At 42.6% G+C, this 27,217-nt stretch overlaps 2 protein-coding genes across 9 annotated transcripts in view; both read left to right on the top strand.

The window, feature by feature from the left end:
* Nucleotides 1-6,303, top strand: part of elmo2 (engulfment and cell motility 2) — a 35,758-nt gene extending 29,455 nt beyond the window's left edge. For all 7 annotated transcript variants that reach the window (XM_021568941.3, XM_036950235.2, XM_021568939.3 and 4 more), the window contains 5 exons: nucleotides 1,215-1,327; nucleotides 1,496-1,603; nucleotides 1,947-2,029; nucleotides 3,036-3,113; nucleotides 3,272-6,303. In XM_021568941.3, coding sequence (XP_021424616.1) covers nucleotides 1,215-1,327; nucleotides 1,496-1,603; nucleotides 1,947-2,029; nucleotides 3,036-3,113; nucleotides 3,272-3,472 — 583 coding nt within the window. In that variant the 3' untranslated portion in view covers nucleotides 3,473-6,303. The remainder of the gene's footprint in view (nucleotides 1-1,214; nucleotides 1,328-1,495; nucleotides 1,604-1,946; nucleotides 2,030-3,035; nucleotides 3,114-3,271) is intronic.
* Nucleotides 6,304-15,258: 8,955 nt separating this feature from the next.
* Nucleotides 15,259-27,189, top strand: LOC110494154 (TBC1 domain family member 20). 2 transcript variants are annotated; one of them, XM_021568935.3, is made up of 8 exons: nucleotides 15,259-16,002; nucleotides 17,866-18,051; nucleotides 20,133-20,213; nucleotides 20,745-20,931; nucleotides 21,291-21,392; nucleotides 21,528-21,669; nucleotides 22,004-22,188; nucleotides 25,597-27,189. In XM_021568935.3, the coding sequence occupies exons 1-8, from the start codon at nucleotides 15,945-15,947 to the stop codon at nucleotides 25,862-25,864; spliced, it is 1,209 nt and encodes a 402-aa protein (XP_021424610.1). In that variant the 5' UTR covers nucleotides 15,259-15,944; the 3' UTR covers nucleotides 25,865-27,189. The 2 variants fall into 2 exon arrangements, with proteins under 2 accessions (XP_021424610.1, XP_090061665.1); XM_090205539.1 differs by lacking the exons at nucleotides 15,259-16,002; nucleotides 17,866-18,051 and adding an exon at nucleotides 19,151-19,241.
* Nucleotides 27,190-27,217: the final 28 nt, after the last annotated feature.

Below are 27,217 nucleotides of genomic sequence, written 5' to 3'. Positions count from 1 at the left end.
ATTTCCAGTTTCAGTGTTTTCATATGCCTCCGAGTCATATGGGCAAATAGGTAACGGGTGTGCAAAACCCATGAAGTAGGCTAGGTCATTTCAATAGCCTGAAAAGCCAGGAGCCTCACTAGCAGTCAACTGGATGATGCATGTTTACGATGCAAACCAAATAGGCTACACAGTTGTCTATTTTGCGCACCTCTCATCCCTGTGACCCAGTGTTTGACCCCTCGTGCATAAAGTTAGTGCCAAGTACTCCAGTAAAACATGGTGCAGCCAAGCGCCTGGGTGTGTTTGTTGTTTACAATTGTGCATGTGACTCATAGAAGGCAGAAAGGAAAGGCATGCAAATTGATTGTGCATCATTTCCAAGAAGCTTCGGTGTTACCAGGTACAATGATGCACTCGTCCCTGCGCTCGGCAGGTGAACTTCTTGTGCGACGTAGCCAACCAGACACAGATCGATGGTTTAAATCAACTCTGGCTCTATGTTCATAACTAAAACTGTCTATTTCCTTTGTTGCGATGACAATGCGTCACCTGGAAATTAACTAAGTTCCAGGCTAGGGTAGGTAGCTAAAGAACTCTTCCAGAATACAGATATAGAACAGCGAAGGTCATGAAGCAGAGCCAGATGGAATTCTTGCCTAGGGATGAGAGCTCATCACTGCACCGTATTTGTACCTTGAGGGGTTTTGCACGCCCGTTACCTATTATTTGCCCATATGACTCTGAGGCATATGAAAACACTGAAACTGGAAATAAGCTATTGAATGGTCAGTGTTCATCACCATTTGAAGCATGTAATTGACTAATTATATTTAGGCTGCAATATGTTATCGGCCATGTGGAGCTGTCATGGTAGCCTACATAAGGCGATTAATTTTTTTGTTATCTGTGAACGGATACAAAAACAGAGGGAACAAATAAAAAATCCAGAGGGAATGGATAAAAAAAAAGTGGGACCAGATTAGCCTGGCTTTTTTAAATTTCTTTCTCCACCATGACTAAAGGGGCTCTGTGGGACACTGAAATTCCAATTCCACTTTTTTTCTCATTGAAAAGCATTCAGGAAAATTGGAATTTCAGTTTACGTTCTGAATTGACTGAATTGAAATGGAGTTGACTCCCACCCTGCTCTATGAACAATATAGGTTAGTTAGCATGTGTGTGTTTTGGTTGCTGTTCAATGCTAACAGACCTATGTGAGTGTTGTGTTGCAGTGAGCTACGCGAGAGGATTCAGCCAGAGATCCTGGAGCTGATCAAGCAGCAGAGGCTCAACCGCCTGTGTGAGGGAAGCTGCTTCCGCAAGCTGGGCAACCGCCGCAGACAAGGTGGGCACACACACTTAAATAAACAAAGTGGTAGGAGCAAGAGCAGTGTGCGGGTTTTCTTTTAAAAAGCATTATTCCTACGCACCTGCAACAAGATATGTTTTTGAATATTTGCTGAGCACTACCTTTGTGGTTTTTTTCACTGCCGTCATCTTTTGTCCTCCTCAGAGAAGTTCTGGTTCTGCCGCCTGTCTCTGAACCACAAGGTGCTGCACTATGGAGATCTGGACGAGTCTCCCCAGGGGGAAGTGCCCCTTGAGCTGCTCACCGACAAGAGTGAGTCTCCTGGCTGCAACTTTGTGTCTCCCCCCACTCACTCTCAGTGATGGGGTCACCGTGACCTGTGCAATCGTGACTATTTGAGATTCGAGTGAGGTTGCCTATCAAAAGGCAAGCTAATCAGGTGAAGTCTCATTGAACATGGAGAGGCATTTAGTTCTGAGCTGATGTTGCACAGATTCACTTGTCGTCTGGAGGGCAGACGATCCAGTCAAGTGTTACGACTGACACTGACTGATCCACATCACACCTAGGTCAGTGGAACTGTGCAGTGGTTGACTTAGATAAATGCCTGTTCATCTCGTCTTAATTTCCTGCTCTTTGTCATCTTCCCCTTCAGTCCCCGTGTCTGATATTAAGTCTGTGGTGACGGGGAAGGACTGCCCCCACATGAAGGAGAAGAGTGCACTGAAACAAAACAAGGTAGGCTACTGTGGCCTCTTATCAGCAGAGTGCATCCCAAATGGTAACCTATTCCCTATATACTGCACTACTTGGATATAGGGTGCAATTTGGGACATAGACCTATTGGTGTGATGTCTGTTAGCATGACTGATATGTAGCTACGAGCCCTACCTCTTCTTCAGCTCATTGGTTATGGAGTATCTAGGGAGTTTCTCAGTCCTCTGTTCTCTCCTCGACTCCTCCGTCCTCTCCTACGCGACCTGGAAACCAATAAGTGGTCTCCATATGTATGAGAGTGTCAGTTCGTTAATATGTCAACGGAGGACTTTGCTCCTCTTCTCGATTGCCATCTCCAGCGGAGGACACTCCGGTGTATCCTACTGCGGGAAGACTTTTGAATTCTGCCACATCCCCTTTGAAACAGCTGTTTTCTCGGGTGAGAAAAGCATGTACACATTTAAAAGCTATATGTAACAGTGTTGCTTCTGTCCCTCTCCTTGCCCCGGCCTGGGCTTGAACCAGGAACCCTCTGAACACATCAACAAGAGCCTTCCACGGTACTATTCACTCCACTAAAAGCCACGGCACTTGCAGAGCAAGTGAAACAACTACTCCAAGGTCTCAGAGCAAGTGACGTCGCTGATTGAAACACTACTAGCGCACTCTGCTAACTAGCGAGCCATTTCACACCGGTTACATATACGCTACTTATCCTTTTATCTATAAAATAGCACAACTAGCTACATTTATTTTTATCTCTTTACACATGTTTTGGGATTCCACCTCCTGGAAACGTCCTTTGTCTGATAATGTGCTAAAGAAGGAGTCTCATTTCATTCAAGCCCATTTGTTTTCACGTTTCCTCGTCTCCTCTCCTCGATTACTTTTTTCAAAAAGGATGCAAGGAGAGGACAGAGGAGAGGATGTGAGGAAATCCAATTGAGATTCTCCACATCATCCTAGTGCACTGCATGATGTTTATATTAGAGGTTTGGACATGAGGTGTGCTCTCTTGTTTGGGTAGGAGGTTTTAGAGCTGGCCTTCTCCGTCCTGTACGATCCTGATGAGAACCTCAACTTTGTGGCCCCCAACAAATATGAGGTGAACGGCATGTTTAACCCCTCAGAATTAATAACTCTGAAGACATGATCTGCTTTGTATGTGAGGGCATACCGCAAATGTACTGTATGTTATCTGACCCGTGCTCTCTATTTGCTTTGTGTGTTGTGTGCGTGCATGCGCCTGCCTGCACTGAGCAGTACTGTGTCTGGACTGATGGGCTGTGTGCGTTGCTGGGCCGAGAGATGGGCAGTGACCTCACCCGCAGCGACCTGGACACGCTCATCTCTATGGAGATGAAGCTCCGCCTCCTGGACCTGGAGAACATCGCCATACCTGAAGCCCCTCCCCCTGTGCCAAAAGAGCCCAGCACTTACAACTTCACCTACAACTACGGCTGAGGGGTTTGTGTGAGAGAGCTGGGCCGTATTTGTGTCGGTGTGTGTGTGTGGGGCACGGTTGCGTGTGCATTTGTGTGTAATAAGACGGAGGAAACCACTCATCCCCTAGCCACTTAATCTTGAAATCAACATCACTTGTCTGATACTCTGAAATCCAACTGCCCACAAATAATACAGGCAGGCTACGTAACACTAGACAACAAAATGTTCCATTGTATTCTTTTTAAAAAGCAACGTTATGGTACATGCTTGATACGAACCTGAAAGTTAATATTTTGTTTCGTAATTCAAATACTTCATGGCCGTACCACCTTTTTTGTTAAATAAGCTCTGTGTTTTGAACAGTTACAGCTGAGCCCCAAAATTGCTTCATGCATCGTTATAACAATAGAACCAGATCTGTTTGAACTGACACATCACGGCCCAGGGTCTTTTCCAAGGTGTTGTATTCAAGCCACTCCCCGTGGCTGCTCATCCTCTAATTCAGTACTAATCAATATTATGGATGTTTGTTATGCAGAATCTGATTATATTTTTGTAAATGACTGTGGACTCAGCTTTGAAGAGAAGGAACATCAACGTTCTAGCAACCTACTCATTTGACTTTAAAAGATTGAGCTAGGTATTAAACTGACAGAGGTATCAGAGAAAGCAGTAAGCCATTTGTAGGCTTATTTGTCTTCTATAATTATTATACTTTGCACAGTCAAACTCAGTTGCCAAATGGTGATCTGTATGTGGAGACATTTAACACTAAACAAAATGGACCTTTCACCACGCAAGCACTCTGAAGTCACATATTCTCTGGAATTATTAGGTTAGGAGATGGCCAAAATGCCTCGTAACATGAATCCTCAATGGTCAAGGTGTCAAATATTGAATAATGTGTTTTTGTTGTATCTTGCACTGCTGATGAAAGTAACAAGAAATGTGCTCAGTATATGCTATTGGAGTTTGGTTACACTGTACGTAAATGAATAGGATTCAGTGGTCTTGTATTGCAAGTTATTTGTAAAAGGGTTCTACCTTTGTAAAGGGGTTCTGATATTTGATGTCCCATTGTTCATAGTACACAATCTAAAAGGGATGTTATGTCAAAGACATCACTGTCAAAAGCGTGTAGCTGCTTAGAGAATTCTACAAAATGCCACATTGAACAAAGTCGGGTTGCTAATGGACACCCCAACAGTATAGAGGCTTCTGAAGAGGCTTAAGCATTAGGTACTCTTTAACATGACGTGCTAAACCATGACCGTGTTCAGGCTAGTGCTGTTAGTGAATGACATGTTAGTCATGAAATACATGTACAGTTGAAGTCAGAAGTTTACATACACTTAGGTTGGAATCATTAAAACTCGTTTTTCAACCACACCACAAATTTCTTGTTAACAAACTATAGTTTTGGCAAGTCAGTTAGGACATCTACTTTATGCATTACACAGGTCATTTTTCCAACAATTGTTTACAGACAGATTATTTCACTTGTAATTCACTGTATCACAAATCCAGTGGGTCAGAAGTCTACATACACTAAGTTGACTGTGCCTTTGAACAGCTTGGAAAATTCCAGAAAATGATGTCATGGCTTTAGAAGCTTCTGATAGGCTAATTGATATCATTTGAGTCAATTGGAGGTGTACCTGTGGGTGTATTTCAAGGCCTACCTTCAAACTCAGTGCCTCTCTGCTTGACATCATGGGGAAATCAAAACAATTCAGCCAAGACCTCAGAAAAAGAATTGTAGACTATTTCCAAACGCCTGAAGGTACCACGTTCATCTGCACAAAACAATAGTACACAAGTATAAACACCATGGGACCATGCAGCCGTCATACCGCTCAGGAGGGAGACGTGTTCGATCTCCTAGAGATGAACGTACTTTAGTGCAAAAAGTGCAAATCAATCCCAGAACAACAGCAAAGGACCTTGTGAAGATGCTGGAGGAAACCAGTACAAAAGTATCTATATTCACAGTAAAACGAGTCCTATATCGACATAACCTGAAAGGCCGCTCAGCAAGGAAGAAGCCACTGCTCCAAAACCTCCATAAAAAAGCCAGACTACGGTTTGCAACTGCACATGGGGACAAAGATTGTACTTTTTGGAGAAATGTCCTCTGGTCTGATGAAACAAAAATGGAACTGTTGGCAATAATGACCATCGTTATGTTTGGAGGAAAAAGGGGGAGGCTTGCAAGCCGAAGAACACCATCCCAACCGTGAAGCACAGGGGTGGGAGCATCATGTTGTGGGGGTGCTTTGCTGCAAGAGGGACTGGTGCACTTCACAAAATAGATGGCATCAGTATTGGAGTAGCCATCACAGCTCCATGACCACAATCCTATAGAAAATGTGTGGGCAGAACTGAAAAAGCATGTGCGAGCAAGGAGGCCTACAAACCTGACTCAGTTACACCAGCTCTGTCAGGAGGAATGGGCCAAAATTCACCTAACTTATTGTGGGAAGCTACCTGAAATGTTTGACCCAAGTTAAACAATTTAAAGGCAATGCTACCAAATACAAATTGAGTGTATGTGAACTTCTGACCCACTGGGAATGTGATGAAAGAAATAAAAGCTTAAATAAATCATTCTCTCTACTATTATTCTGACATTTCACAATCTTAAAATAAAGTGGTGATCCTAACTGACCTAAGACAGGGAATTTTTACTAGGATTAAATGTCAGGAATTTAGCCAAATGTATTTGGCTAAGGTGTATGTAAACTTCCGACTTCAACTGTACGTATGGTATTCATATATAAATCATTGTCTGTATATATTGTTGCCTTACTAAAAAAATGTGTTTTGTGTGAATAAATATGTTAAACTCGTATGGTATGTTTGTCCTGGAAAAAAGGGTATTGAAATGACTTTTCACACGTTTACATTATCTTTATGCAACCACGTTTATGTCATGACTCGTAGGCCATACAAGCTCATAGAAACTGGATTGCTGAGTTCTAAATCGTGTAGCGTGTAAAAATTGTCTGTTCTCGGTTGAAACACTCAGTGAGTTCCAAACTGCCTTTGGAAGTAATGTCAGCACAATAACTGTTCGTTGGGAGCTTTATGAAATGGGTTTCTATGGCCGAGCACACAAGCTTAAGATGGCCATGTGCAATGCCAGGGGTTGGCTAGAATGGTGTAAAGCTCGCCGCCAATGGACTCTGGAGCAGTGGAAACGCGCTGTCTGGAGTAATGAATCACACTTCACTATCTGACAGTCCGAAGGACAAATCTGAGTTTGGCGGATGCCAGGAGAACAGTACCTGCCCGAATGCATAGTACCATCAGTAAAGTTTGGTGGAGGAGGATAATGGTCTGGGGCTTTTTTTCATTGTTAGTTCCAGTGATGGAAAATCTTAAAACTACAGTATGCAATGACCTTTTAGATGATTCTGTTCTTCCGACCTTGTGGAACAGTTTGGGGAAGGCCCTTTCCTGTTTCAGCATGACAATAACCCTGTGCACAAAACAAGTTCCATACAGAAATGGTTTGTTGAGATCAGTGTGGAAGAACTTAACTGGCCTGCACAGAGCCCTGACCTCAACCCGATCGAACACCTTTTGGGATGAATTGGAACGCCGTCTATGAGCCAGGCTTAATCGCCCAACATCGGTGTCTGACCTCACTAATGTTCTTGTGGCTGAACGGCAGCAAGTCCCCACAGCAAAGTTCCAACATTTTGTGGAAAGCCATCCGAGAAGAGTGGAGGCTTTATAGCAGCAGGGTTGGGACCAACTCCATATTATTACCAATGACTTTGTAATGAGATGTTCGACGAGCAGGAGTCCACATACTTTTGGTAATGTTGTGTAGGGCCGGCAGGCCAGGAAGATAGGTCCGGCTGGCTGGCCAGGTAGGAAGGTCTGGTCGGCCAGGTAGATGGGTCGGCAGACCTTCACGGTAGATAGGACTGGCCAGCCAGATAGGTCCAGCCAGCAAGCCGGCAAGGTAGGTTGGTCCAGCCAGGTAGATAGGTAAGGCCAGCCAGTCAGCCAGATAGATAGGTCTGGCTGGCCAGGAGGTTGTAGGTCCGGCCTGCCAGGTAGGTAGGTCCTGCCGGCCAGTTAGGTAGGTCCGGACCTACCTATCTTGTCGGCCATCCGGCCGGACCTAGCTGTTAACCAGCTGGCCGGACCTAACTATACCGCTGGCCGGACGGACTTAGCTATCTGACCATCTGGCTACAGTGCATATAGAAAGTATTCAGACCCCTTAATCCAAATTTTGTTACGCTACAGCCTTATTTTTAAATGTATTAAATTGTTTTTCCCCTCATCAATCTACACACAATATCCCATAATGTTTTTAGGACATTTTTGCAAATATATTAATAAAAGATTAACTGATATCACATTTTATGTAAGTATTCAGACCCTTTACTCAGTACTTTGTTGAAGCACCTTTGGTAGCGATTACAGCCTTGAGTCTTCTTGGGTATGATGCTACAAGCTTGCCACACCTGTATTTAGGGAGTTTCTCCCATTCTTCTCTGCAGATCCTCTCAAGTTCTGTCAGATTGGATGGGGAGCATTGCTGCACAGCTATTTTCAGGTCTCTCCAGAGATGTTCGATCGAGTTCAAGTCCGGGCTCTGGCTGGGCCACTCAAGGACATTCGGAGACTTGTCCCGAAGCCACTTCTGGATCGTCTTGGCTGTGTGCTTAGGGTCATTGTCCTGTTGGAAGATGAACCTTCGCCCCAGTCTGAGGTCCTGATCGCTCTTGAACAGGTTTTCATCAAGGATCTCGCTGTACTTTGCGCCATTCATCTTTCCCTCTATCCTTTTCCAGTGATTTGGAAAGGTGTGTGCCTTTCCAAATCATGTCCAATCAACTGAATCTACCATAGGTGGACACAATCAAGTTGTAGACACATGTCAAGGATGATCAATGGAAACAGGATGCACCTGAGCTCAATTTTGAGTCTCATAGCATACCTTATTTCCTTACATAAATAAGGTATTTCTGTTTTTAATTTTTAATACATTTGCAAATATTTATAAAAACCTGTTTTCAAATTGTCATTATGGGGAATTGTGTGTAGTTTAATGAGGGGCAAAAATGATGTAATCAATTTTAGAATAAGGCTGTAATGTGACAAAATGTGGAAAAAATCAAGGGGTCTGAATACTTCACGAATGCACTGTATCTGGCTGGCTGTCCTGGACCTACCTACAGTTGAAGTCATAAGTTTACATACACCTTAGCCAAATACATTTAAACTGTTTTTCACAATTCCTGACATTTAATCCTAGTAAAAATTCCCTGTCTTAGGTCAGTTAGGATCACCACTTTATTTTAAAAATGTGAAATGTCAGAATAATAGTGATTTATTTCTGCTTTTATTTCTTTCATCACATTCCCAGTGGGTCAGAAGTTTACATACACTCAATTCATATTTGGTAGCATTGCCTTTAAATTGTTTAACTTGGGTGAAATGTTTTGGGTAGCCTTCCACAAGCTTCCCACAATAAATTGGGTGGATTTTGGCTCATTCCTCCTGACAGAGCTGGTGTATCGGAATCGGGTTTGTAGGCCTCCTTGCTTTTTCAGTTCTGCCCATAAATGTTCTATAGGATTGAGGTCAGGGCTTTGTGATGGCCACTCCAATACCTTGACTTTGTTGTCCTTAAGCCATTTTGCCACAACTTGGGGTCATTGTCCATTTGGAAGACCCATTTGCGATCAAGCTTTATTGTTGCTTCAATATATCCACATATTATTCCTCCCTCATGATGCCATCTATTTTGTGAAGTGCACCAGTCCCTCCTGCAGCAAAGCACCCCCACAACATGATGCTGCCACCCCCGTGCTTCACGGTTGGGATGGTGTTCTTCGGCTTGCAAGCATCCCCCCTTTTCATCCAAACATAACGATGGTCATTATGGCCAAACAGTTCTATTTTTGTTTCATCAGACCAGAGGACTTCTCCAAAAAAGTACGATCTTTGTCCCCATGTGCAGTTGCAAACTGTAGTTTGGCTTTTTTATGGCGGTTTTGGAGCAGTGGTTTCTTCCATGCTGAGCAGCCTTTCAGGTTATGTCGATATAGAACTCGTTTTACTGTGGATATAGATACTTTTGTACCTGTTTCTTCCAGCATCTTCACAAGGTCCTTTGCTGCTGTTCTGGGATTGATTTGCACTTTTCACACTAAAGTATGTTCATCTCTAGGAGACAGAACGTGTCTCCTTCCTGAGAGGTACGACGGCTGTGTGGTCCCATGGTGTTTATACAGTGGGGCAGAAAAGTATTTAGTCAGCCACCAATTGTGCAAGTTCTCCCACTTAAAAAGATGAGGCCTGTAATTTTCATCATAGGTTCACTTCAACTATGACAGACAAAATGAGAAGAAAAAAAAAAATCCTACAAACAAGCAAGATTTCTGGCTCTCGCAGACCTTCTTTGAGGGTCCTCTGTCCTCCACTCGTTACCTGTATTAAATGGCATATGTTTGAACTTGTTATCAGTATAAAAGACACCTGTCCACAACCTCAAACAGTCACACTCCAAACTCCACTATGGCGAAGACCAAAGAGCTGTCAAAGGACACCAGAAACAAAATTGTAGACCTGCACCAGGCTGGGAAGACTGAATCTGCAATAGGTAAGCAGCTTGGTTTGAAGAAATCAACTGTGGGAGCAATTATTAGGAAATGGAAGACATACAAGACTACTGATAATCTCCCTCAATCTGAGGCGCCACACAAGATCTCACCCCGTGGGGTCAAAATGATCACAAGAACGGTGAGCAAAAATCCCAGAACCACACGGGGGGACCTAGTGAATGACCTGCAGAGAGCTGGGACCAAAGTAACAAAGCCTACCATCAGTAACACACTACGCCGCCAGGGACTCAAATCCTGCAGTGCCAGACGTGTCCCCCTGCTTAAGCCAGTACATGTCCAGGCCCGTCTGAAGTTTGCTAGAGAGCATTTGGATGATCCAGAAGAAGATTGGGAGAATGTCATATGGTCAGATGAAACCAAAATAGAACTTTTTGGTAAAAACTCAACTCGTCGTGTTTGGAGGACAAAGAATGCTGAGTTGCATCCAAAGAACACCATACCTACTGTGAAGCATGGGGGTGGAAACATCATGCTTTGGGGCTGTTTCTCTGAAAAGGGACCAGGACGACTGATCCGTGTAAGGGAAAGAATGAATGGGGCCATGTATTGTGAGATTTTGAGTGAAAACCTCCTTCCATCAGCAAGGGCATTGAAGATGAAACGTGGCTGGGTCTTTCAGCATGACAATGATCCCAAACACGAAGGAGTGGCTTCGTAAGAAGCATTTCAAGGTCCTGGAGTGGCCTAGCTAGTCTCCAGATCTCAACCCCATAGAAAATCTTTGGAGGGAGTTGAAAGTCCGTGTTGCCCAGCACCAGCCCCAAAACATCACTTCTCTAGAGGAGATCTGCATGGAGGAATGGGCCAAAATACCAGCAACAGTGTGTGATAATAAACCTTGTGAAGACTTACAGAAAACGTTTGACCTCTGTTATATACCCTTTGTTGGCAATGACAAAGTATTGTGAAACTTTTTTGTTATTGACCAAATACTTATTTTCCACCATAATTTGCAAATAAATTAATTAAAAATCCAATAAATAAATTAAAAATCCTATCATGTGGTTTTCAGGATTTTTTCCCCCTCATTTTGTCTGTCATAGTTGAAGTGTACCTATGATAAATTACAGGCCTCATCTTTTTAAGTGGGAGAACTTATTTTAAGTGGGAGAACAATTGGTGGCTGACTATATACTTTTCTGCCCCACTGTACTTGCGTACTATTGTTTGTACATATGAATGTGGTACCTTCAGGCATTTGGAAATTGCTCCCACGGATGAAGCAGACTTGTGATCTACCAATTTTTTCCGGAGGTCTTGGCTGATTTCTTTTGATTTTCCCATGATGTCAAGCAAAGTGGCAAGATTTTGAAGGTAGGCCTTGAAATACATCCACAGGTACACCTCCAATTGACTCAAATGATGTCAATTAGCCTATCAGAAGCTTCTATAGCCATGAAATTTTCTGGAAATTTCCAAGCTGTTTAAAGGCACAGTCAACTTAGTGTATTTAACTTCTGACCCATTGGAATTGTGATAGTGAATTATAAGTGAAATAATCTGTCTGTAAACAACAAAAATTACTTGTGTCATGAACAAAGTAGATTTCCTAACCGATTTACCCAAACTATAGTTTGTTAACCAGATATTTGTGGAGTGGTTGAAAAACAAGTTTTAATGACAACCTAAGTGTATGTAAACTTCAGACTTCAACTGGATCTGCCCGGCTTGCCGTACCTACCTATCTGGCTGGCCAGCCTTACTTCTATATCTGGCCCGGACAGACCTACATATCTGGCCGGTTGGCTGGTCTGGACGGCCGGACCTAGCTATTTGGCAGACCAGACCTACCTATCTGGCTGGACCTAGCTATGTGGTAGGACTGCAGGCCGGGCCTACCTATCTATCTGGCAGGCCGTCAATACATACAGTACCGGTCAAAAGTTCGGACACACCTACTCATTCAAGGTTTTAAATGTTTTTTAAACTATTTTCTGCATTGTAGAATAATAGTGAAGACATCAAAACTATGAAATAACACACATGGAATCATGGAGTAACCAAAAAAGTGCAAAACAAATCAAAATATATTTTTCATTTGAGATTCTTCAAAGTAGCCACCTATCTGGCAGACCGGACCTACCTATCTGACTGGCCAGCCGCACCTATATATCTGGCCGGCCAGACCTAGTTATCTTACCGGCTGAAGGGACCTAGATATTCGACAGACCAGACCTAACTATCTGGTTGGCCGGCCGGCAGTACCAAACTATCTGGCTGGCCGGCAGGACCAAACTATCTGGCTGGCCAGCCGGACCGAGCTATATGGCTGGCCTGGGTCCGGTTTGCCAAATAGCTAGGTCCGATCTGCCAAATAGCTATCTTGTTGGCCTGTCGGCAGGACCGAGCTCTCTGGCTGGCCGACTGGACCCACCTATCTGGCTGGCCAGCCGGACCTAGCTATGTGACCGGCCGACCAGACCTAGCTATTTGGCAGGCCGACAGGCCGGCCAGATATATAGGTGTATAGGTGTGGCCAGATATATAGGTGTGGCCTGCACATATATTTATATTTATATTTATATATATATATATATGTGTGTATTTATTTATATATTTATATATATATTTATATATATATATATTTATATGTATTTATTTATATATATATAAATAAATATATATATTAATATAAGGACAAGGATATCCCTGCCGGCCTAACCCGGACGACGCTGGGCCAATTATGTGCCGCCCCATGAGCCTCCCGGCTGCGACGGAGCCTGGACTTGAACCCAGAATCTCTAGTGGAACAGCTAGCACAGCGATACAGTGCCTTAGACCACTGCGCCACCCGGGAGGCGACCTACATGTCTTGCCGGCCAACCGGACCTACCTATCTGACTGGCAGGCCGACCTGACCCACCTATCTGACTGGCAGGCCGACCTGACCAATCTATCTGTCTGGCGGGACCTAGTAATCTGGCTGGACCCACCTATCTGACTGGCAGGCCGACCGGACCCACTTATCTGACTGGCAGGCCGACCGGACCCACTTATCTGACTGGCAGGCCGACCGGACCCACTTATCTGACTGGCAGGCCGACCGGACCCACTTATCTGACTGGCAGGCCGACCGGAACCACCTATCTGGCCGGACCCTAACTATCTGGCCGGCTGGACGGACCTACCTATCTGTCTGGACCTACCTATCTGGCCGGCCGTCATGGACCTATATACAGTGCCTTGCGAAAGTATTTGGCCCCCTTGAACTTTGCGACCTTTTGCCACATTTCAGGCTTCAAACATAAAGATATAAAACTGTATTTTTTTTGTGAAGAATCAACAACAAGTGGGACACAATCATGAAGTGGAACGACATTTATTGGATATTTCAAACTTTTTTAACAAATCAAAAACTGAAAAATTGGGCGTGCAAAATTATTCAGCCCCCTTAAGTTAATACTTTGTAGCGCCACCTTTTGCTGCGATTACAGCTGTAAGTCGCTTGGGGTATGTCTCTATCAGTTTTGCACATCGAGAGACTGACATTTTTTCCCATTCCTCCTTGCAAAACAGCTCGAGCTCAGTGAGGTTGGATGGAGAGCATTTGTGAACAGCAGTTTTCAGTTCTTTCCACAGATTCTCGATTGGATTCAGGTCTGGACTTTGACTTGGCCATTCTAACACCTGGATATGTTTATTTTTGAACCATTCCATTGTAGATTTTGCTTTATGTTTTGGATCATTGTCTTGTTGGAAGACAAATCTCCGTCCCAGTCTCAGGTCTTTTGCAGACTCCATCAGGTTTTCTTCCAGAATGGTCCTGTATTTGGCTCGCAAAGTTCAAGGGGGCCGAATACTTTCGCAGACACAATGCCACAGATGTCTCAAACTTTGAGGGAGTGTGTAATTGGCATGCTGACTGCAGCAATGTCCACCAGAGCTGTTGCCAGAGAATTACGTTTTAGAGATATTGGCAATATGTCCAACCGGCCTCACAACCGCGGACCACGTGTTTGGTGTTGTGTGGGCGAGTGGTTTGCTGATGTCAATGTTGTGAACAGAGTGCCCCATGTTGGCAGTGGGGTTATGATATGGGCAGGCATAAGCTACGGACAATGAACACAACTGCATTTTATCAATGGCAATTTGAATGCACAGCGACACCGTGTTGAGATCCTGAGGTCCATTGTCGTACCATTCATCCGCCACCATCACCTCATGTTTCAGCATGATAATACACAACCCCATGTCGCAAGGATCTGTAAACAATTCCTGAAACCTGAAAATGTCTGCATTACTCACAATTCCTGAAAACTGGCCTGCATACTCAGACATGTAACCCATTGAGCATGTTTGGAATGCTCTGGATCAACCTGTAAAACAGCGTTTTCCAGTTCCCGCCAATATCCAGCAACTTCGCACAGCCATTGAAAAGGAATGGGACAACATTCCACAGGACACTATCAACAGTCTGATCAACTCTATGCGAAGGAGATGTGTTATGCTACACTCCAGATACTGACAGGTTCTGATCCACACCCCTACTTTTTTTTTTAAAGGTATCTGTGACCAACAGATGCATAACTGTATTCCCAGTCATGAAATCCATTGATTATGGCCGAATTAATTTATTACTCAGTACCCCCACCAATGTATGCTGGGTGTAATAACTGCCGTGGTTGATGCTTTTTGCCTACTCGGAAATGACGATATGAAACGTTGATTTGAACCGTCTGGCTTTAATTGTGGGTCAGGCGGCGCCCCTATGATTCATATCCCGTGATTTCTGATGATAGTTCCCCATTATATCGATTGATTGGGTCTGTATGTGGTAGGAATTACAACCCTTGTTGAAAAGGGCAGTGGCTTCGGCTAACCTCATATAAATATATATATATGAAAAAAGACGGGTTCCAGCAGCATCCTTGCTCTGTACGTCAACATCACCTGTAGCGTATTCATTACGCCGATTCTGTTGAAAAATGTTTTTTAAACGGAAGCAAACTGAACGAAACGTGGAGGGACTTAACAAAAACTGTCGTTTTGCTATGTTTGCTTCCGTTTGGTTCTTAAACGCTAAACCATATACAGTTATCTGTAAGTAAAGGGTTTCCGTAATGAATATGCCCCTGCTCGACAGCAATCAGCGCGGGCACCTTCACCAAAGCATCGAATCACAGAGTTTCTAAACCCAGAGGCGCAACATTACGAGACTTCCGGGAAGGCTGGCTAAATAGACGAGGCGGGAAGTCAATGAGAGAAGTGAACAATTATTATTTAGTTTTTAATTTTCTCTAAATCTAAAGGCACAACTTAGATTCGAGCCAATGTTTTAAGTAATCGAACATGGTATTACCCCAACCTTGTGAAAGTAACAAACTGACACGTTTTCATTTTCGTCAAAAACGACTTGATAACGAAAGACTTCCGTTGATTTGACGGCCTGCACATGTGGAGTTTGGCGCTAGACGACCGTTAGTCCCGATTACAAGTTTATACGCATGAGCCTTGCTTATACAACGTCGCCATGACATCGCCTACAAGCGTGATCGGGGAATTCTATTGGATAAACAGTTTTAGCCTATCTTCATACTGTACAGTCTTTGATCAAATTAATTGTCCGGCAAAAGCCTAACGTAGCTAGCTGCCTAGCTAAATTGTATCTTTCTAAATTATTACGTTAATTATGTGAGTAATCAAATGTTTGCAATTGGCTATACTTTGCGATAAAATAACCAATAGCTGAATGACGTAGATAACTGATATATTTAGCAAGCTAGGCTAGCTTGGTATTGGTAACATTTGTCATGTACAGCTAATCAGTTTGTTGGAGAAAGAAAATGATATCTATCCAATAGTATAATCTACGATGACGAGAAGATTGTAGTGTGGAAACCATGAAAAGATCTAGAAGTGTTGGTGCGTCTTCACCTTTGAATGGGATTGGAAAACAAGGTAACGTTATTCTAACGTCGTGGACGTTCATTGTTTTTTTTGTTTAGCTAGCTAGTTAACGTTAGCTAGCTGTTAGCTAGTTACCCAATTAGTTGAGAGGATGTGACGAATGTGTCTGGCTAGCTAACTAGTTGTCGTGCCATGACGCATGTTTGCAAACTTGTTTTAACTAGATTAGCTAGCTAACGTTTACGTTAACAGCTGGAAAACGAAATGCATTACAGTTAGCTAACAACACACCATTCATTGACTGGTAGTTACCCAGGCATTATTTGACATGGTCTCCTTAACTCTTTCACCAATCACCGGAACAGTACTAGGAACGTATAAGAGAACGGGGTTATACTACAGGCTTCCTTAAAATACATAGCTAAATTAACTATAATAAATATTTAATACTCCTGAAAGCACACAAGTATTGGCAGTTTGTGTGGCTCAGTGACATCAATATCCAGCAAAGGCACAGTGCAGGGGGACTGTCAAAAGGTCATGAATTGGGCTAGCCAGGTACTAACGTTACATTACATGATGGTTGTAACTCCCCAACCCAGTGGTTAATTTACTGAAGTACTCCCTCACACTTCAGTCAGCTGGGTGTCTGCGGTTCAGTTTTGTCAGGTATGTACTTGCTTGTCTGTTGCAGTGTTTCCTAAACAAAATGTTTTATTTTAGGAACTCAGTCCAGCTTTCAACTCATTCTTGAAAGTTTTAATAGTAGAATGCACAAGGTGCAATTTCGAAATTGGGTAGTGCATCATCAGGTTTCCTCTTGTCATGTCAGTCATTGCCAGTGGTGGAAAAAGTACCCAATTATCAAGTGAAAGTCACCCAGAAAAATACTACTTTAGTAAAAGTCAATAAGTATTTGGGTTTTAAATGTTCTTGAGTATCAAAAGTAAAAGTATAAATCATTTCAAATTCCTGATATTAAGCAAACCACGCAGCACCATTTTCTTGTTTTTATGTATTGTTTTACAGATAGCCAGGGGCTATCTCCAACACTGACATAATTAAGCATTTGTGTTTAGTGAGTGTCTTATGTATGTTATAATAAGCACATCAGACTGTTTTAAAAAAAAAAATTTTTTTACAGATAGCCAGGGGCACACAACAACACGTAGACATGATTTACAAACAAAACATTTGTGTTTAGTGGGTCCTACAGATCAGAGGCAGTAGACATGACCAGGGATGTTGTCTTGATAAGTGAGTGGACCGATTCCTGTCCTGCTAAGCATTGAAAATGCGAGTACTTTTAGGTGTCAGGGAAAATGTATGGAGTAAAAAGCACATTCTTTTCTTTAACAATGTAGTGGAGAAAAAGTAAAAGTTGTCAAATGTAAATAGTAAAGTACAGATACCTAAATAAACTACGTAAGTAAAAATACTTTAAAGTACTACTTAAGTACTTTACACCACTGGTCATTGCATACCTTAGAGAGCTATTTATAACTTATCAGAAATGTCCAGATCACCTAGCCCATGTAGGTGTTTTTTAGCCCATAAATTTTGTTGTAATGTTTGAGTCACTCAAATATCACATAAATAAACAATAAATATGACAAAATGTGTAGAATTGCACAAATGGGCTTTTAACCTACAAAATGTTCTGTGTTAACAAGAGGGGTGTGAACAGTGCTTGTGCCTATAGAAATAGACATGTGCGTGGGGGGGGTTCAGGATGTTCCCCACTGCTGGAAGGGGGGCCTGAGTAAAAACGTTTAGGAACCCCAGGTCTGATGGATACTTTGCCTGTCCGCTTCCGAGTTTAGCTATCTCAGGAGGATGTTCTGGCTAATGGCCACTGTGCTACTGTAACTGCTGTGAGTTGAGACCTCACCTGAACCATTGTCATGTGGACAGATGGGGACCCCCGGAGGAAGAGGAAGTTAGCGGAGATCTCTCAGGCCCTGAACGTGACGCCAGTTGATGTGGCAGTGCTGAGGAGGATGGCCATCAGCGAGGGGGGGCTGCTCACTGATGAGATCCGCTGTAAAGTGTGGCCACGGCTGCTCAACGTGCCCACCGACATCCTGCCTGAGAAATCAGGTGAGCTGCCTTGCCACTGCCACTGACAAACCAGGGATGCCACTAAGGCTAAAAAGGGTAATAGTCCTGTATCAAGCGTAGGGGCATGTATTGGAGTTATTTTTAAGGGGGATTTAGGGTTTGGCAGGGGTCTGAGCTTAATTGACAGCAGATTTTGTCACTTGAGTTAGTCTACTAATTGCTGAACCTGAGAGTTTCATAAATTACAGTAGAGTCCACATCGCCACTGCAATTGCCTATATATCTTCCATGCGCCCAACAACCGTTGTTGGTTAACAGTAGTAATGCACGGATGTAACATTTTTGGCCAATACAGATATCCAATATTGTAGGCCGTCATTGTGTAGGCCGTCACACCACACTGACTAAAAAGTTATTTTGTTGGCATTTACATATGTCCCCATTACCAGTAAAACATAATCAAATCCTATTTCATTCACTTGCTGCGCTGTTTCGTTATTCAGTCGTTTGATTCTCAACCAGGATTTCTATGGAACGATGTTTGGGTCTTTTCGTGTCTTAAAATATACTATTTAACACGATTTGACGTGTCGATTAAGCTTGTTGACCAATCAGGACCTGAATATGACTGCACATCATATAATAATTTAACGCGTTGGTAATTTTTTCAACGTAGTTATTACACGTTTACGTCATGTACCACTCACTCGTATTTCATATGTCATAACAATTCATTGATGTATGCTATGATGCTGGTAAAGTTGTCTCGCGCACCTACAGTGCTGGTCATTTTAAAAAAAAAGCTAGCTAGCTCATGGATTCACACAATGTTCTTTCCCAAAAACATAGCAAAACGACATATGTTTCAGTAGCTATAGTTTGCTAGCTAACTATATAGCTAGGTGTCATCTAAAATAACCCTAATTTATAAGACAGTTCTTATTTGATTAATGGTGTTCGGACCCATCTATGTGAAGCTAGTCACAATAAGGATTAGCCACAACAGTGGACCTTGCGGTTAGCCTTCAGAATAAAAGTATGGCATAATTATACTAATTGTATTTATTTTCATTACTGTCGATGACATACTTTTAGTTAGAAGGCAAACCGCAAATTCCTTTTTTTGTGCCTAATCCTTATTGTGGCTAGTTTCACAACCCGGTCCGGTCGAGCCTCAATAGCCAGATGAAGCTAGCTGGCTGCATATAACGTTAGCTTTGGGCAACAAGGTTAAGTAGCTGGCTAGCTATTTATTTTCATGATCTTAAGTTCAATTTCAATAGAGCAACAAGTGGCAACCTAGCTAATACTTACTCACAAGGATTCCTAAATCATTGCTAAGAATAATGAAAATGACTGCAGTTTCTACTGGTCATTGTTTTCAGGCTGGTTGTATTGGTGCTATCTAGGTACCAAGCTAAAGCTAACTACGCCAGATGTTGTGGTCAAACAAATGATGCTTTATTACCAACGCGGTATTGTAAACACATAGTTCGTGACCGGTGTTTTCTTGTTTGCAGAATTTTTTGGGTACATTTTTGACAGTGCTACTGTATCTTTTTTGACACGCAAAGACCCAAACGGTGTTCCATAGTATGTACTTCTTAAAGCTAATAGCAGTGACGCCATTACTGTGTAACTCCAGTAGGGCAACATCTGAAAAATAGCGCACTTGGTAGTGTTTACCGGGTGCACGACCAGTCGGCGAAAGCCAACATCACCCACGACAGAGAACGGTTGATTGTCAAGGGCAATGAATTCCATTATCTTGGCTTTAATGGATTACGCCTTTGAGTTGTCTTGCTGAAATTGTCTTACACTTTCAAATGACTGCTCGACTTGTTGACTGCTCGAGCCACACAGCAGACATTGTGGGCTAAGTTAGGAATGCTGTGTTGCACATTTAGAGGCAAATTTTACGTGGCGTCATTACGTAATGTTCATACCTATATAAACGTAGGTACGTCAGCTTTGACATCGGTTTTGCACATCGGTGTTAAACTAGACATCGGCCGATACCGATGTTGGCATTTTTGAGCTAATATCGGCGGATTCCGATATGTTCACCCGATATATCGTGCATTCCTAGTTAAGTGTGACCTGATCTCTCTCTTCTCCAGAGGAAGTAGAGCGGGAGAATAATAAGGACTATAACCAGGTGCTGTTGGATGTCCAGCGTTCCCTGCGAAGATTCCCTCCTGGTGAGTGACACTGGTCTTAGAATAGCACTAAATCATGTGAGGCAGTGGTGTGGTTTGTCATCATTGTCTGATCTGGCTGCCTCCCGCTTGAATTTGACTTGTGTGATGTAGGCCTACAGACTACGCAACCCTGTCAGTTTGTATTTGTTTCTTTTGGAGAGTGTCCTAGATGTCTATATGTTACTGCTTTTATTTATTAAAGCAGCAGAAAGTCCCAAAATGATTACTGGGAATTCTTTGGAATTCTGCCATGCTTGTGTTTCACTGGCCAAGAATTCAGGACAACCTTTTTGTATGTGAAAGTTTGGTTTGTCAGGAAGGGTGTGACGTCTTCTTTTTCAGTTGTATACTACAGAAGCCTAATTTGGGAGCTGCCTGCATAACTTGGTCTCCTGTTGACATCCGTGCATAAGATACACAAAGGCCAAGTTATACATGCTTTTCCCTAGTTAGGATTTGGCCCATAATGAGGAAATCAGCTGGGCCTTTTGACTTGTGACCTTTTGACATTTGACTCATCTCCCTGTGTAGGCATGCCAGACGAGCAGCGAGAGGGCCTCCAGGAGGAGCTGATTGACATCATCCTGCGGGTGCTGGGAAGGAACACTCAGCTGCACTACTACCAGGGCTACCATGACATCGTGGTCACCTTCCTGCTGGTGCTGGGCGAGCGGCTTGCTACCGCTCTGGTGGAGAAACTCTCCACGCACCACCTCAGGTGGGTCTCTGTCTCTCTAGGTGCTTCCCTCCCATAGGAGCTTGGCTTTCAAAGGGGTTTTAAGTAGAATGGAAGCCATGTAGAAAATAGAACATAGCCAGTTACAATAACAGCACCTCCTGTTAGTTTCAGCATTTTATACTGTGTACAGGTTTAAATAACTGTAAACTGCGCACAGCTGGCTAGATGAGTCATCCTATACAGTTGCTGCTGGAGACGAGGCAAGTCTCGAAGCATTTAATTTAACAATACGCAGTGCTACTTTCTATTTTATGATTTGACAGACTGTCTTGTTGATTATCTGATTCTGGTTCAGTTTGTCAAGTGTCCAGTTTCTCTCTCCTGTTTCTTTACTGCAGGGACTTTATGGACCCCACCATGGACAACACTAAACACATCCTTAACTATCTGATGCCAATCATCGAGAGGGTCAATCCAGAGGTGCATGACTTCATGCAGCAGTAAGCATCTTTTCTCTTGTTCTGTTGGTACAATCAGTAATTTGTTCAAATAACTAATGAGCACAACTGATGTAGCTATAATACCAATTATTTGACTTATTGCTAAATGGGTGTCATTACGTTTTGTGTCCTCAGGGCGGAGGTGGGCACCATCTTTGCCCTTAGCTGGCTCATCACCTGGTTTGGCCATGTCCTGTCAGATTTCCGACACGTTGTGCGGTTGTATGACTTCTTCCTGGCCTGCCATCCCCTGATGCCAATCTATTTTGCTGCTGTGGTGAGTGTTCTTTTTAGGACTAAAGTAGAGCATTTTTCTAAGTGACTCCAAACATAACCCTATTTTTTTGTCAGTTGACATGGATCTGATAAAATGTGACTTTAGCCATCCTTAGAGTTCAAATGTGCCTTTTATAAAAAAATACAAATAAATGTTTTTTTCCAGCAGCAAAGAGCTTAGCTGACCACTTATGCTGTGTTCTTGTCTTCGGACAATGTCTTCTAAGTTGCCGTAGAAGTTTGATAACATCTATTGAATTCAATAAAATGTTAACTGCTTGTTGTACTGTGGGTGTGTGCGCGCTCACACGCCGTTTGGTCGGTGTCTGTTTCAGATTGTGCAGTACCGGGAGGACGAGGTGTTGGACTGTGAGTGTGACATGGCGTCGGTGCACCATCTCCTGTCCCAGATCCCCCAGGACCTGCCCTACGAGACGCTCATCAGCCGCGCAGGAGACCTTTTTGTCCAGTTCCCCCCCTCCGAGCTGGCCAGGGAGGCTGCCCAGCAGTACAGTCAACAGTAAGCCTGCCTGCCTCTCTCGCTTGACTCTGTCATGTAGTCTCTCCCATGGATTCTCTCACCCTCCCCCACTAGATCCTCTACCTCCTCCTACATCTCCTTTCTCCAAGCCTCTTTTCCTTTTTCTGTCTTTCCCCCTTTCTTTTTCTCTTTCTTTCCCCCCTCTTTTTATTTGCTGTTGCGAGTCATTAACACTCTGAGATGAGAGAGTGTAATCTGACAAAATAACCTTCATCTCCCCTGACAGGTGAACTGGGCGCTAATAACCTGACACTGAGCTAATTCTGTCTACTCCTTCACACTAGCCTGTACGACAATTATCATGTACTTATTTCCAGCGTATTTAAACAATGACACAGGAATTTGAACATGTACGTGTGTCTTTCTATAAATAATGTGGCCAATGTGTGACATTGGGATAAACATTTCTAAATAGTTTGAAACTAAACTAAAATACATTTTATGCAGTTACAAATGTGTACTTTGAGGAATAAAAGTGAATATATGCAAATTGGCCCATAACTCCAGCTATATAACAACATAGGCCTAGACTATACATCCTTTAAGCAGGGTTCATTTATTTAATTGTACATATAGGGCCTAATATAGAACCCTCCCTCCCCCAAAAGCATGCAAAAGTAGGCCATAACCACTTTAGAAATAATGAATTCTTTAGGCCTTGCTTAGGCATTGATATTCAATTATTACATTCTTAAAATATGAGAATAATGTGGACATTGCATGACTACATAGATTGGGGTAAGTCTGGCGACTTTTCTGTTTCCTGTGTGGCAGACGCAGGCACACATAAAGCCATGAATAGCGGTAGCATTAATCTCACCGTCGCTGTTTTTATAATGAGAAAGTGACCAAAAACCAGGTTGCTTTTTTAAACAGAAGGATTTGTATGGAAAGCCAAGTTGAAGCCAACATTAGATGTTGTCCTCATAATAACCGCACATGGTTTTAACTCAACAGAGTAGAGTAACACCCTTCAATTGAAGTAGCGGGAAACATACAAAAGTGGTCACATCTTACAAAAACGGCTAAAAATGTAATCACAGATAATTATAAGGGAGCATGGGAATTTATCAATTGACTACAATAATTACAAGGACTTTTCAACCACCACATGTTTAAGGTAGGCCTATACCAGTACTTGAATTTCTGAGCTCCAAGTTCAAGTAGGTTACTTCAAGCTCCTTATATTGTTTAACATTGCAGTTGTAAAATGGAAGCCAAAATGTATTTATCATGTTGTTTAATTGAAAAACAGAAAGGAAAACGCAGCACACTGCTGCTCATGCTCCCAGGTGATATTTATCTACAACAGCGTTTCGTCCCTTAGGTCTTCATCAGGCGTTGTTGTAGATAAATATCACTTGGGAGCATGAGCAGCAGTGTGCTGCGTTTTTCAATTAAACAACACGATAAATACATTTTGGCTCCAGCAACTGCAGAAGGATGTGCTTATGTTCTTCAGCTTTTGTTCATGTTATTTCATTACCAGATCATATTGTCCAATAAGCCCACTAGGCTATGTCATTTGTTGCCATATATATGCAGAATAATTATTAGGAATAGCGTTGGGTGTTGCGCTATAGCCTATCCTACACAATTGCACACAGTAGACTATCCAATCATGAACTCGTTACCTTGATGCATTCTCTGTTAAATCTAACGAGATCCTGTTGTAAATCAAACCGACAACAACCGATGATCAACAACAATTCACTAGGGATATTCGATCCAACGTGGATCCAGGCACAACTGTCTTCACCAGCGTAACGAATGAGAGACAAATATTCTTGACATTCCTTGCGAACACTTGGACTGTTGTTTTAATCACATGCGCGATCACAACAGCTTTTTGTCACTTGACGACTATTATTCTGAAAATTCCTTCCTGGATCAGATGATGTGTGAAAATACGCATCCAACAAGTATTATGCATAATTATTGAAGAACCACAGTGTCAATTTAGGTTTGAAGTATAAAGGTAAGGTGACTCTCGGTTAGAAGCATTCGTTTTTTGCAATCACATACATTATTTGGGATTTGTGTGCCCATAAAAACTGTTTTCACGCCGTAACCTAAGGAGACACAAAATGTTACACTGCGGCGTGGTAGGAAGGCCCGGAAAATCGCTAAGACTCCAACCACCCAAGCCATAGACTAATCTCTCTGCTTCCGTATGGCAAAAGGTACCGGTGCATCAAGTCTGGCAACAACAGGCTCTTGAACAGATTATACAAGCATTAAGATTGATAAATAGCTACATGGACTAATTAATTGAACTTTTTTATTTGTGCACTGTCTCCATGCACACTCACGGGGCCCTACACACTTCATCTGTTCACTCACACTTAATATGCACAATATAATTTCTACTGACCCTACAGACACGCACACTCACTCACATACAAACTGCTGCTAGTCTGTTTATCATATATCCTGTTGTCTAGTCATCTTACCCCTCCCTATACATATCTGCCTCCATCGCTCCAGTGTCCCTGCACATTGTAAATATGGTATTGAAACTGACCCTGTATATAGTATGCTTGCTTACTTATTGTGCTCTTTCTATTTCTTGTTTTTTTTCTCTAGTATAACATTGTTATTGATTATTGCATTGTTGGGTTTTGAGTTTGCAAGAAAGGTATTTCACTGTACTTATGCATGTGACATTAACTTGAAATTTAAAATTCTGAGATCTCCATACAAAAAAATCCAGGATTCTTACAGGGTTCAAGTTCATTGTCTAATTTAACTGATTCATGCGTAATATATTATATAATGACAACTTACATAGCCATAAATGCAAGGACAGACAAGTTATGTTTTATGTCATACAATTTGAGAAATCCGTCAACACAAACCATGAGAGAGGGTTAAAACAGGTTTTAAACCAACTCTTGAATTTAGTTGAATATAGCTATGTTCCCCCCTTATATCTTAATATAATGACATGGAAATAAATTGGCAGATTATCATCAATTACTTCTCAACAGCTGTAACAAGTTGTCCAGCTTAGGAAATCCTCACGGGTATCCTAGTTTATAGAAATACACACATACCCCAAGCGAAGGTTCTGTATATTTAGGAAAATACATGTCCTTCTGATGTTTGTTCTCCTAAGCTATACCACTAGTATGGGAGACCAATAGAACTAGTTTGTACTAGAACAAGTAACACGGTTAGCCCCAAACAGCCATGAAATCATGCAAATTCCTCTGCGCTATCCCAGCAGTAGCTGCCTGGTGTTAATAACATTGTCCTCTGTCTCCTCCTTCACGTTAGCCTGTAGGTCTGTTATCATGTACTTATCAGCATATTAAGCAATGACTCTTGAATTTGAACATGGCTGTAGCCCTCCTGGTGTTAAAACCATTGCCATCTGTCTCTCAGGATGGCAGCCTCCACCTTTAAAGACTTTGATCTGACCCCGGAGCAGCAGCGGCCGGACACGGTGCTGCGGAGGCGGCGGAGAGAGAAGCAGGCACTGAAGGGAGCTGCTGCAGGTGCTATGGTGGCGACCGCCCAACCCACCACGGCTCGGCGCTTCGTCCGACTGGCCGTCATGGGGCTCACTGTGGCCCTGGGGGCAGCCGCCCTAACCCTGGTCAACACGGCCCTAGAGTGGGCGCCCAAACTGGACCTACACCTCTTCCCCTGAGAGAGAGTGAAGGGGACTTGTAGGCGAGTGAAGGGGACTTGTAGGCGAGTGAAGGGGACTTGTAGGCGAGTGAAGGGGGCTGATGGCCATTACAGCAGAAGACATCCACAGGAAGGAGAGAGAATAGAGATCTTTAAAGAGAATATGAAGTTATTTTCCACATTAATATGAAGGACGTGAATGGAACAGAGACTTGACTGTCAACGTTGTATTTAATTTATATTTGTTAATAAAACCGAATGGTGATAAATGTTGTGCTGAGCGAGATTAAACTATTAGGAGTGATGGCAAGTGACAACTTATAGCAAAGACTTAGGTTTCCTAGGTTGAAGAGTTGTCACTGGGGTCGAAACTGTTGCCAATGAAGAGCGTGTGTGTGTCTGAAATGGCTCCCTATCTAGTGGACTGTATAGGGAATAGGGTTTCATTTAGACGGTCTGTGCTGTCAGGTTCAGGGGTGAGTTAAATGTCCCTCTGAACCTCACATGGGCCATATTGGCACAAGGACAGAGATCCTGCCACTGGTATGGTCCCCCCCGCAGATCATCAAGTTGAATCCTCTGCCTTCAACACATCATGTCCCTCTTCCTTTCCTTTCATTCTGTACCGAGACCAAATACACACGTCTTAGTCCCATCTTTGTATGTTTAGCACTTCATTTTCTAATTTTCTAAAGCATCATTATTATTGTTAAGTTATAGGAAATATAAGTTTTGTACAAGCACACCCATTTTTAACATTATATTAAATTAACAGAATCCACTTGGGTCTTCTGACCTTATGGATGACAATTTGCAATAGCTCTTTTCCACAGCATGCCTAAATTAGGTTAGGTTTGGAATAGGTTAGCTTTGTGATCTGCGACAAAGCACCGATAGCACTCCCAGACAATCCCATGAGCCGTGGCTTGATCCCATGCTTTTATTGCACTATAATGAAGTCCTATTACATTGTTTGTACACCCTATCACATTTCAACCAAACTCACCAAATGGCCTGGTTGTAGAAATGACAAGTTTTTTTGCACATTTAATTTTAAGAAATGTCACTTGAGCTTAAAGACTACAGTTGACACAATTTGAATGTGTCGCATTGGACCTACTGAAATTTGTTCAACAGAGATACATGAGTAGAATCATGTGTAGTCGACTCGATTGTGACACGCAGATACTCAGCGGTGCCTATTGACTCCATCAGTGTTAGCCATGGATGGTTTTCATTGCACTGAAATAGCCTCATTCTGTATCATTGCAATGGTTTTTATCTGCCTTTTATGTTGAATTGTTATATTTGTCATGAGAACAATAAAAAAAAAATTAAAAACAAGATCAATGCAAACTGCATAGGTTGAGTG

The sequence above is a fragment of the Oncorhynchus mykiss genome, chromosome 17 (genome assembly GCF_057628025.1).
Source record: "Oncorhynchus mykiss isolate SJ-2025 chromosome 17, ASM5762802v1, whole genome shotgun sequence".
Lineage (NCBI taxonomy): Eukaryota > Metazoa > Chordata > Actinopteri > Salmoniformes > Salmonidae > Oncorhynchus > Oncorhynchus mykiss.
Note: the sequence above shows the minus strand (reverse complement) of the source record. Positions and strands in the feature narration are given on the sequence as shown.

Excerpts from the sequence above, each read along its gene's own strand:
- LOC110494154 (XM_021568935.3), top strand. The coding sequence starts at position 15,945 with ATGAAAAGATCTAGAAGTGTTGGTGCGTCTTCACCTTTGAATGGGATT. Across the intron at positions 18,052-20,132 it reads CATCCTGCCTGAGAAATCAG|AGGAAGTAGAGCGGGAGAAT; the intron begins GTGAGCTGCCTT and ends TCTCTTCTCCAG. Across the intron at positions 20,932-21,290 it reads CTCTCCACGCACCACCTCAG|GGACTTTATGGACCCCACCA; the intron begins GTGGGTCTCTGT and ends TCTTTACTGCAG.